The 13235-nt window shown below is 33.5% G+C and overlaps 1 protein-coding gene across 1 annotated transcript in view; it reads right to left on the minus strand.

Annotated features, from left to right (window-relative positions):
• Positions 1-13235, minus strand: part of LOC123685502 (dynein axonemal heavy chain 1-like) — an 88972-nt gene that overhangs the window by 28999 nt on the left and 46738 nt on the right. The window contains exons 28-32 of the mRNA XM_045625225.1: positions 11632-11786; positions 11110-11428; positions 9981-10194; positions 9227-9389; positions 8877-8995 (exon numbers count right to left, since the gene is read on the minus strand). Coding sequence (XP_045481181.1) covers positions 8877-8995; positions 9227-9389; positions 9981-10194; positions 11110-11428; positions 11632-11786 — 970 coding nt within the window. The remainder of the gene's footprint in view (positions 1-8876; positions 8996-9226; positions 9390-9980; positions 10195-11109; positions 11429-11631; positions 11787-13235) is intronic.

A 13235-nucleotide genomic window follows, 5' to 3' on the forward strand; every position in this document is an offset into this window, starting at 1 on the left:
TTTTTGTTTTAACTAATGTTAATTCTGAATGAATTTTCTGATAAAGAAATTAGGGGAAGCTAAAAAATGATTAGGGATGAATATTACTAGAAATTATGGAAAAGGTAGTAAAGCTATCGATTATATTCTTCAAATATGTATTGCAATAATTCAACATGTCTGATTGTGAACATGTGAAAACTAAATTGAATTTTGATTCAACAAAAGAGAGTTGTAATGATGAACCATATAAGAAATTAATAGGTTTATTAATATCTTCAGCAGTATTAACTAGTCCTGATATAGCATACTCTGTTAATTTCTTGAGTCAATTTAATAATGATCTCATTGTTGAACACTGGAAAAGTGCAAAATTCATTTCAAGATACAAAGATAATTGTTCAATTTTTACTTCAGTCAAAAGGAACTGAGTATTTGAAATCGGTACTAAAATTGTATCGGCCAATACTATTGACCCATATGGGTCAATAACTACATTGACTTGATTTTTTCAAATGTTAACTTTGGATCTGAATCAATGAATAATTTAATTCTTACCAAAATGAAAAGCAATGAATAAATCAGTAGGATAGCATTTTTGAAATGGCCATATAGCACCTATTCCTATAACGATTAAAAGATTGGAAACTTTAGTGAACAAATAGGTAGGTATCAACATTTTTATACAAATTTGATCATTCATTCATGACATGGAAATTTTCAATAAATAGTTGCTTTTTAAAGTATTTTATACCTTCATTGAATTGCTGGAAAATTGATACCAATTTCGAAAGTGACTGCCATGTTAAATTCTTCATATACTGAATGATCCTTCAAAATTTATTTCTGTCGTAACATTTTGACTAGTATTTCAACTGATATATTCCATACGTCATTGAAATCAATATCTTCAAAGTACTATTCGAAAGACTTATAATGGAATTTAGAAAAATATGTCTTTCTCAATTTCATAGTCATATATGATATGATGCATAAGTCCAAATTTAATTAATTCACATCTAAAGTGAATGTTATTTTTAGAAATATTCAGTATAGCTATAATAAACCAACTAAAAAGAGACATAATGAATAGACTTGCCTTTCAAATACCCATGGCCTATGTTACCTCATAAGCAATTACCTACAATATCTTATCTTGGTGAAACCTTTTTGAGAAATCAGGTGATAAGTTTGAGAGTCTCTAATTTCCAAGGCTTATTAATACATGTTTCAGTTGAGCGGAATATAATATAACAGGGTATATATAGTTGAAATTATTAGTATGAAAGAGTTGACTTATTCATTATAAATTCAACAGCACTGCACTCAAATTCTTCACTTATATTTTTGCACTCCTCTGTCGTAAAAGTGTATATTTTAGATATTCAAAAAACTCATGGAAACTTTTGACTGTTATCTGACTAACTTGGCTCTTTTTTTTCCAGTAATAAAGCCAATTGTGAATTATCTATAAGGAGTCTTTCTATCTGTTTAATACTGTTTCATAGTAGCATAACTTTTACTCCAATCCAAGACTGAATTGATGAATGAAGCTTCTGTTCTCTTTGGTAGTTCCATCTTCTGTCGCAATAAATTCAAATTCTCACGAAAGGAAATGTAGTTTTATAGATTGTGGAAAATAAACGAAAAATTCCTGAAATAAAGTAACATTCATCCAATTAATTCCAAATAATACAAACCCTTCAAACAAACCTGAATTGAGGAAAATGCATTCGATGATATAAATGTTCATTTCCAAATTTTGACAAATATCTATCGAATTTTTGATTCGCCGTAGACTTTGCATTTTATCTGTCGGCATTTATTTAAATATTGAATAACAATTTTGGAAACTGCAAACTTTTTCAAGAACTTTCATATATCGAAATGGAATATTTATTATTAACATGACACTGACAGCCAAATTGTCCACAGATACCACAGAAATATGGGACTTGAAATGTCAAAATGATCCGAAACACCCCGTATACTCGAAAACCGCGGGGAGAATCGAAGGTTTGGGATTTTTCCCGGGATCTCCAGACGATTTTGAGGGGGGTCTTATTCTTGTCATTTTTGCTCTAGATGGTCCCGTTTGGGCTGTGATTTTACGTTTAAAGTTTGACGTATATGTGCAAGCGGTTTTATATATACTTACTCGCTCTGCTCGCCGAAGGGGCTCCGCCCCTTGGACCCCGTCACTATGCCGGTAGATCCTTCACTGGGTATCCCTCTAGAAAATAAAAGATTTTTTTCGGAAACCATGTATCGTTAGCTGATTTTAGACGATTCACTCGGTATCCTATGCTGATTCTAGGGTAGAATTCTATAAGACTTCTTTCCTAGAACATACCGGTTCGCCCTTGCTCACATGAAAATATTTGATGCAAATAACTTTCCATGACGACAAACCAAGGGCGGTCCTAGCCTTAAATTTTGAGGGGGTTCGCCGTTAAGGGTTTCGAGTTTTTCTATGGGACCAAATCCCAGATTACACCGATATCGAGCTTAACCTCTCAAAAATATTTATATTTAGATATTTATATGAATATTTATACAGGGTGTTTCAAGTTCGAAGGCCTATTAGACGTTTCTGGAGAACGGGGCCGATTTGAAATCTGAAAATTCAGAATATGACATTGTTCATGATGACCTATTCAGCTGAAATATCTTAGAAGTTCTGGCACTTCCGGTTATACAAGAATTAAAAAAAAAATTCTTCGAAAAAAACATTTTTTTTCATTTTGTGTCTCAGATATTATAAAGATTTCCATTCTCAATTACTCTCTGCTAAAATTATTGCGTTAGTTCTCATAGTTTTCAAAATATTAAGAAAAAACCGTAAAAAAGAGAGAATTTCCATAGTCACTATCACGTGAATTATTTTCACTGTGAATATCCTATGCGTATACTCAACTCACTTTCACAAACTAGAATGATGTTGGAATATCGTGCATATCTTGAATTTGAAAAATATCATCACAGGGTGTTTCAAATATTGTGCCAAAAATTGTGAACAAAATTTGATCATAACTTTCGATTTTCAAATCAGAACCCTATTTTTTTGTGATTTCGTTGAATTCTATGGTAAAAATAAGGGTAGTGTTCAAACATGATTATGCTCTCAAATTCAATAATTCAAGAGTTATTCCAGATTTTATGAATTTATGTTATACGTAGGGTCAATTTCATTCAATCTGTTTCTAGAGTGCGTTTCAAATATTCAATTATTTCAAAGTGACAGGTGTACTCATTATTGAATCTAGTAGATTATAATTTGATGATATGAATCCCCGTTATTCAAATAATGAAATTCTGGATCTATTCCATATCCACGGTGAATGCAACAGAATTGTTTCGAGAACTTGTCGAGCATTCAATCAGAAATATCCACATTTACCACCAATTGACGAGAAGATAATTCGGAAGGATGTTTCAAACTTTCTGTTACTCCCTTTTCATCACCACGCTGATTTTTTCCTGAATTCATAAAATGTATTCTACCGCTTTTTCATATGAATAGAATTGGCACACAGGAGTCCTGCATGATTTTATTTCATTTGGTAGGTAGAGGTTTTTTTCTTCTAGGTAGGTACTCCATCCAGTATAATGGATATTCATGAAGTATGCAACATCCTTTCAAGTAGATGAGGAAATTTCTGATTTAAAATTTGATGAGTTCTACCAATAATTCTATTGCATTCATCGTGAATATGGAATTAGATATTTATAATACAAGTGCAGAACTTATTGATATTCTTCCAAGAGTTCAGAATGACCGAGTGGTAGAATGAGCCTTCTGTACGAGTTTTAAACATTATGTTCCCGAATTCACTGCCTTTTTATTGAAATTGACGGAAATTTCCATAAATATCAATTAGTGATTTTTGCATTGAAAAATGTTGGTTGGTAGAACAGTTTTCTGTATCACAAATTTGACAAATAATAGATAAATCCGTTCCAGTCTATTTTGTTCCACAAAATGTGCCGGAAAGAACTGATTTGCCACATAATTAGAGAAAAGTATATCCAGAATTTTGTCATTTGAATATCGGAAATTCAATTCGTGAAATCAAATTAGTGAAGCTTTGATAATGAAAATACCTGTCACATGTAAAGTAATTAGATATTTAAATTTCTATGGTCATAGAGTATTATTGCTAGTCTGTCTGAAAACAGATCATTACGATAATCCCAAGCACATAAAATCATGTGGATATCCCGGCCATGCTTCCACGTCGACGGCTAAACCGAATATTCTCGGTTCTAAGGTCATGCTCAGTATTTGGTGGGACCAGCTCGGCGTAGTGTATTATGAGTTGTTAAAACCGACTGAAACGATCACAGGCGATCGTTATCGAACGCAATCAATGCGTTTGTGTCGAGCATTGAGAGACAAACCGCCGCAATACGACGAGAGAGTAGATGAATGGATTTTACTGCATGACAATGATCGACTCCATGTTGCGAAAGTCAAGATATACTTGAAAAAGTTGAAATGGGAATTCCTACCCCACCCGACGTATTCTCCAGACGTTGCTTCCTCGGACTATCACTTGTTTCGATCAATAGCACACAGCCTGGCTGACCAGCACTTCCTATCTTATGAAGAATTAAAAACTTGGATCGATTCGTGGTTCGCTTCAAAAGATGACCAGTTTTTTCAATTCGTACGCTGCTCGAAAGAAGTGAGAAAGTAAAGTGACCAGCGATGGGCAATATTTCGAATCATAAATGTATAACCAAATGTATATTTACAATAAAGCCTCAAATTTCGGTAAAAAAATTTGTACGCTTATGTATTTGTTATATTGTAATATATTTATTTACTTATCACGGTCTTATCTATTCAGGTAGAAATTAAAAAAAAATTGTAAATCTATTGTTTCATATGAAAAAAAAGAAGACAATTGGCAAGTATAACACAACATCAAATTTGGTCTGTGAACCCTTTGAAAAACTTGTAATCACAGCGTCCTCGTCAACATCAATGTCCCTGTATATGTTCAGGAGTACTAAACTGAATCCGATGCCAATATCGAAAAAACCAGAATAACACCATATGAACTACCATTTATTCATTTCGAAAATAAACTTGCCGAATTTTCTGCTCGAATAGCTGTGCGAAAATTATGAGTTTCCATACAGTTTATCTATTAATATGAATTTCCACCAAGTAAAAAACCGATCCCATCAAGAAGATCTGGCATACAGGCAACGTTGCAGATTATTAGACCTAATATTAGGTCTATGCATCTGACAGACGTTACGTATTAAACATGATGGCCGCCGCCATATATAAACAATCGATAAAATCATCGATTTTGACGAAAAAAAGGCATTTTTATTCCAGGGAAAGCTTGAAATGTGATTAATTAATCATTTCTAACGAGAATCAGTTAATAAAATACAAGAAAACTAGCTATTAATGTGGATAACCTCACCTTCATTAGGCCAATTTCACAATTAAAAAAAAAAAACTAGCTGAATTAATGAATTTATGACAGCGGATTCGTGATCTAAGACCCAAAATATGTAAGTCTGCGAAATTTCATCACTTTTGAATCATTATTAAAATTAATTCTATATAGTAAACATTGTTTTTCTTTTCAGAAGATGGATTATTTTCGTTTGGATGAATAATTATACAGGATATTTATTTGTCGAATATCAATTTGAAGTATCTAGAGATGTTGGACCAATTCAAGTCTGAAAATTGAGATTAAAGCTTCAAATTATTAACTAATTTGTAAAGAAATACACAATATTTGATCAACAATTATATAGGGTGTATATATATTCGAAGTAGTAATTAGACATTTTGAAATCTGAAATTCTCATTTCTCTAGAAATGGCAATTCCTTTCTTCTTTGAAAAATTTGGGAAAAATGCATAATCAAAATGTGAGAGTTATTATCAGTCAATAGAAATAATACCTGAAAAAGAAACTGCATTCAATGTTTATTTTCAGTTTTGACAAATATTGAATTTACATAATCATTCGATAAGATCTATGAAAAGACCTACAGTGAAATTTTGTTTTAGGGATATTCAGTATAGCTATAATAAACTAAAAAGGGGCAGAATGAATAGATCTACCTTTCAAAAACCCATGGCTAATGTTGCCTTACAAGCAATCATAATAATATCAGTAACATCTTTGAGAAATCAGGTTATGAGAAGTCCCTCATTTCCGAGGTTCATCAATACTTTTTTCAGTTGAGCAACAAATTATTCTTCCATTTCATAATTTATTAAGAAATACAAGGAAGGACACCTTTTGAAATCTAAAAATTTGGTTAATAGTAGGTTATTTTCCATAATTTATAATATTGAAAGACCAATTGGACATTCCTGAAGAACTAAGGCGTTTTTAGAATCTGAAAATTGTATCGATGAATTTTGCATACTCTTCTTGAAGGTATATGGACAAAAATGATTTTTGTGGGTTCTGGTGAATGATCAAAGGGATACAGGTAACAATTTCATTAATACCAGTCGAGATGTAGTGATCATAGATAAGAGATGATATAGAAATTTCACTAGATAATTCTGATTCAGTGGAGGACAGCTGAATTAAAGCTTAATCGTGATGGTTCGTTACGTTATAGAGCAAGCTTGTAGCTCTGGGTTTTACTCAGAAGTAAATTGAACAGGGAAATATATATAGTAAATGAAATTTTGACAGATATAAGTTAAAAAAGATCAACAATTGAGCATTGTATTTACATAAAATCAAAACATAACTTGCTAACTGTTGTTGCATTGTACGTGGATGACTTTTTTGTTTTAACAAATGTTAATTCTGAATGAATATATCTGATAGAAAATTTAAGTGAATATTTCCCTCCTGTCAAAAATTCTATGTATCTGGAGAACAATTATCGAAAATTACAGCGATAATTGCATTGTAGGAAGCGAAACTGCACTGCGATAATTGTTCTGTTCATAGATGCATAGTTTCTATGCATCTTACACAGTTCGAATCTATGGCAATTCCATTCTACTTCAGTTTGACAAGTGATGTAACAGTTTATTCGGGAAATATTCCCCCGAATTACACTCGTGCATCAAAATGACCGGATAATTTCGCATTCCAGCGTGTTTTCCTTGAAAAACTGCATTCGGTCATTTTCATTTTTGGAGAAAGAGCCCTCCACCTTCGGTGTCGGGCTCTTTCTCCAAAAATGAAAATGAACTCATGCAGTTTTTATGACAACACGCTGTCATGCAAAATTATCGGTAATTTTGATGCACTTGTGCAATTACTTACGATAATTTCATCATAAAGAATTCAGGGAAAGCTAAAAATGTTTAGGGATGAATATCACTAGAAATTATGAAAAAGGTAGTATAGTAATTGTTTATATTCTTCAAGTATGTATTGCAATAATTCAGCATGTCTAATTGTAAACATATGAAAACTCCTTTGAAAACTTAATTGAAATTTGATTCAACAAAAGAGAGTTGTAATGATGAACCATATAAGAAATTAATAGGTTTATTAACGTCTTTAGCAGTATTAACTAATCCTGATAAAGCATACTCTGTTAATCTCTTGAGTCAATTTAATAATTATCTCATTATTGAACACTGAAAAAGTTGCAAAATTCATTTCAAGATGCAAGTATAAAGTATTTTATACCTACATTGAATTGCTGGAAAATTTATACCAATTTCGAAAGTAACTGCCATGTCAAAATTCTTCATATACTGAATGATCCTTCAAATTTTATTTCTGTTGTAACATTTTGACTAGTAATTAAAGTGAAAAATTTGAACTGATTTTATATATGTATATAGTATAGCTATAAATGAACAACCTGAAAAGAGACAGAATGAATAGACTTGCCTTTCGAATACCCATGGCTTATGTTACCTCATAAGCAAATTTAATATCTAGGTAGAACCTTTTTGAGAAATCAGGTTATAAGTTTGAGAGTCTCTTAATTTCCAAGGTTTCAGTTGAACGACAAATAATATTATGATAATATAACAGGGTATATATGGTTGAAATTATTCGTATGAAAGATTTCACAACGATTTGATTTCTTCATTATAAATTCAACAGCACTGCACTCAAATTCTTCAAAAACTGATAGGTCACTTATATTTTTGCACTCTTCAGTCGTAAAAGTGTATATTTTAGATATTCCAAAAACACATGGAAATTTTTGAATGTCATCTGACTAACTTGGCTCTTTTTCCAGTAATAAAGCCAATTGTGAATTATCTATAAGGAGTTTTTCTATCTGTTTAATACATGATCAGATGAAGCTTCTGTTCTCTTTTGTAGTTCCATCTTCTGTCGCAATAGATTCAAATTCTCACGAAAGAGAATGTAGTTTTATAGTTTGTGGAAAATAAACGAAAAATTCCTGAAATAAAGTAACATTCATATCCAATTGAATGATACAAACACTTAAAACAAACCTGAATTGAGGAAAATGCATTCGATGATATCAATGTTCATTTCCAAATTTTGACAAATATCTATCGAATTTTCGATTCGCCGAAAACTTTGCATTTTATCTGTCGGCATTTATTTAAATATTGAATAACAATTTTGGAAACTGCAAACTTTTTCAAGAACTTTCATATATCGAAATGGAATATTTATTATTAACATGACACTGACAGCCAAATTGTCCACAGATACCACAGAAATATGGGACTTGAAATGTCAAAATGATCCGAAACACCCCGTATACTCGAAAACCGCGGGGAGAATCGAAGGTTTGGGATTTTTCCCGGGATCTCCAGACGATTTTGAGGGGGGTCTTATTCTTGTCATTTTTGCTCTAGATGGTCCCGTTTGGGCTGTGATTTTACGTTTAAAGTTTGACGTATATGTGCAAGCGGTTTTATATATACTTAGATTCGATATAGATTATTACCTGAATATTTCATTTCGACATTTATTTTATATTCTTCTACTTTTTCCATCCAATGTTCCCAATAAGGTTGTTCTGGATCACCCGAATCTGATGGTTCTCCAAATCCTCCATCTCTCAATCTGTGACAAAGAAATTTAAAGATTATACTTGATGAATGTTACAGGACCCTGTAAAGCCATAACTATCAATTTATCTTTTGATATTTTCGTATTCATTTGCCAAGAAATACAATTGACAATATGAACAAAAAGTAAAAAAAAAGATAAAAAGATAACGAGATATTTGAAAATTCTAAAAAATTTGAGATAAGAATATTATTTTTGTATGAAATATACTTCAAAATTGCTCACTTATAATCATACACAAGACCAGAAGTTGGAAATTGAGGGTTATGATCCATGGTTTTCATCGTTGATCTCACAAATTGGTCCACTTTATTTCTACCACTACTGTCGCAAGTTGCTCCAATACTCCAAATCATTGAGTTTATAATAAAAGGAACCATCAAACTGCCTGTATTTATGAACAAGAAATGAATTAGTGCTCTTAATTTTTTCATTTAATTTGTATTTTTAACTTTTGAATCGAGTCTTATCGATTAAGACCATTTTTGGGCAAAATATTCAAAAGACGAGCACGTCAAAATTGAAAAGTAGAAATGAAAAATTGCATAAAACTTCTTAATTACCGAGAAACAAACATTTTTACTGAAATAGAATTTTCATATTCTGGTTGAATTTCAGTGAACGGCTTGGTGAAAGCGGGCATGGGAAACAGTTGAAGAGTTATTCTATTGACATGGAGCATTAAGATAAGCTGAATCAATTGATGGAATTGATAACATTAAAATAAAACCATTTTCATTACTCGATATGACGACAATGGAAATGTACTTAACCACAGATTTTCATTTGATTATTGAATTTGGGAGTAGGTACAAAAGCTGAATGCATCAAACTGTATATTCAATGTACTCAATACTTATACAGGGTTGACTTTAAATAGTTTTTTTCTCAAGCATGTCTCTCAATATGGTTGATTTTTGAGATACAAGATGTTAGAGTTTCCACGAATGAACTTAATTCTAGTGAGTGATAAACTCACCTAAGAGTGCTCTAAAGGGTTCACTAGGAGGTGGTCTGTTGTCTTTACCACTAATTGGTAAGAAACGATAATCCATGAGCCTCAAGAAGTGTATCAACAGAGCTGAATCAACAGACGTCAAAATTTCTCTTGTATGTTGTCGAACCAATTGGATTGCTGGTAGGACGTAGGTCTTTATCAAATTCATGAGTCGTTCTGAGAAAGGCTTCGCCAACTGAAAAAAAAACTAGAAATGAGTATCTTACTCGCACTGCCAAGAGGTATACCCTATAGAGTAGTGAAAAGTTTCATCACAATCGGATGAGTACTTGCGGAGATTCAGGCCATTTTGTTTCCAAATCGAGTAATTTTTTTCTATGGTTGTGATGCTTCAACCACAGAAATAAAATTTCGCACAATTCTCCGTTGAGGGACTGTGATCATTAGTGCAAAGTTTTATCACAATCGGATGAGTACTTGCGGAGATTCAGGCCATTTTGTGTCAAAATATAGTGATATTTTTCTATGGTTGTGATGCTTCAACCACAGAAATAAAATTTGGCACAATCGTCCGTTGAGGGACTGTGATCATTAGTGAAAAGTTTCATCACAATCGGATGAGTACTTGCGGAGATTCAGGCCATTTTGTGTCAAAATCTAGTATTTTTTCTATGGTTGTGATGCAACCACAGAAATGAAATTGGGCACAATCGTCCGTTGAGGGACTGTGATCATTAGTGAAAAGTTTCATCACAATCGGATGAGTACTTGCGGAGATTCAGGCCATGTTGTGTCAAAATCTAGTATTTTTTCTATGGTTGTGATGCAACCACAGAAATGAAATTTGGCACAATTCTCCGTTGAAGGACTGTGTGTACAAAGTAGGGATCTCTTCCCCGTCATATGTTGAAAAAGCATAATAATAAAACAGTAACCAATACCTTACAAATTACACCAATTTTCGAAATAAAACAAATAATTCAAATTGTAATTTGACAACCTGTTGTTGATATTGATTTTATGGTAAAACTGGGAGAAAATCCCTAGTCTGGAAATGATGCTGGAAAACATTTCTTTTCTAGCGAAACTTCTCCTAACTTGCCTCAGATAGCCTATTGAATAATTTATAAAATGAGTATAAACAACTCACCGGTGGTAGCACATTCAGCCAACAATTGATGAAGGGCTCCAATCCAAGCACGCTAGGCTCCAAATATACCATACCACATCTAGATACCGTTGCCGGTGAAGCAACAGCCAAATCCGCTACTTCGAACATCATAGTCATCGTATCTCTCAATTTTATTATTTCGCCACTGCTCAGGCAGAGCTTCTTGTTATCGTCGAGAACAGTGTTCATATTCTCGATCCACACCGCGTCCACTGGACCATCGAAGATGTACCATCTCTTGTCCTTATTTTCGGCTATAATTCCAACCCTGACCAGAGAAGGAAGTATCCCATCGGTCCTGTTGAATATTTTGGTTTTATTTTCAATATTACACTTTTGGAATCGTGAAAAAAAAAGAATTTCAACTTTCCGATTTTGCTCTGTGGTCCTGTTAGGCAATTGAATGAATGAGTGAGCTCAAAAGTTTCTGACACTAAAACAGCGCTTTTCTGTACTTCTGGGTAAATATCCCTGTAGTATTCACAGATGATATTTTCTTACCATTCATGAGTCTGTAAGTCAAATTCACCATAAAGCTGTCCCATGGTAATCGATTTTGGATTCATAACATAGGTTTTTACAGCTTCAAATGGATAGCCACTGGGTTGGGGTTGGCCTTTCAAGGCAGTCATAGCCTTTTTCAAAATCTGGTAGCACTGAAATGGACGAAATTAAAATTTATTTTGTTCTGGAGGAGACTTGATCTCATCATTGAAAAGCATTTTTCGATTTATTACCCTGACCTTGATACCCTACTAGGAGAATTTCATCCAAATAGAGAGAGAGAAACGACTTTATAAGGTCAAACAGAAACAAATCTGAGGACAGGTTCTAGACAACTAGAAAGAAAACACTTCAACCGATGGACTGTTTCAAGTATAGGGTGTTTTTTTTTCGAGGTATATAACTTTAAATTGGCATTTCTGTTGAAGATGGCGACCGATTTGACAGCTGTCAAATGATTTATACTCAGTTCGGTTTGGCAATTCATCATGAATAGACTCACGCCTGAACAATGCTTGCAAATAGTGCAATTTTATTTCGAAAATAATGGTTCTGTGCGGAAAACGTATCGCGCAGTACGTCCATTGGCGATGAAGCGCATTTCTGATTGAATGGCTACGTCAACAAACAAAACTGCCGCATTTGGAGTGAAGCTAATCCTCAAGTATATGTCGAAACACCGTTACATCCAGAAAAATTGAATGGGCTGGTGGAATCATTTGTCAGTACTTCTTCAGAAACGATGCTGGCCAGAACGTTACAGTCAATGGTGATCGGTATAGAGCCATGATTACTAACTTATTCATTCCTGAATTAAACAACCATGATGTCCAGGAGCTGTGGTTCCAACAAGACGGCGTAACATGTCACACAGCTCGTGCCACAATCGATTTATTGAAAGACACGTTTGGTGACCGCCTAATTTCACGTTTTGGACCTGTGAATTGGCCTCTAAGCCTAATTTCTGTGGGGCTATGTAAAGTCATTGGTCTATGCAGATAAGCCACAAACCTTTGACCATTTGGAAGACAGCATTCGCCGTGTTATTGCCGATATACGGCCAAAATGTTGGAAAAAGTCATCGAAAATTGGACGTCCAGCTTGGACTACATCCGAGCCAGCCGTGGCGGTCATATTCCAGAAATCATATCTAAAATGTAATGCCACAAGATTATCTTGCGGACAAATGAAATTCATGTCAATCGAATAATCCATCGTTGTTTTATTGCAATTTAAAGTTCTATAGCTCTAAAAAAAATCACCCTTTATCTTTCAGGCTCATCTTAAATGACCTGAAAGTAGGCTTATGCGATATCTCTACAGGGATTCGGTACCAAAGTTGAGGGAATTTTAAAGAAAAACAGTCACGAACAAAATTGGTGGAATGAGTGTTTATTCCTAAGTCGAGGTTACCAAATGCTCTCGTCTAATGATCTTCACTTCCGGGAGGTCCAATATCGGAGAGCAGACAATTTAAAACCCTATAGCCCAGAAGCAGATTATGCCAACTACGACACAATTTAATTGGGAATAGGTTGAGAGCATCTCTGAACCAACAAAATTTATGTCTTGTAATGTCCATGGCCATGGAAAGAATTATG

This window comes from Harmonia axyridis, chromosome 7 (assembly GCF_914767665.1).
Source record: "Harmonia axyridis chromosome 7, icHarAxyr1.1, whole genome shotgun sequence".
In the NCBI taxonomy this organism is placed as follows: domain Eukaryota; kingdom Metazoa; phylum Arthropoda; class Insecta; order Coleoptera; family Coccinellidae; genus Harmonia; species Harmonia axyridis.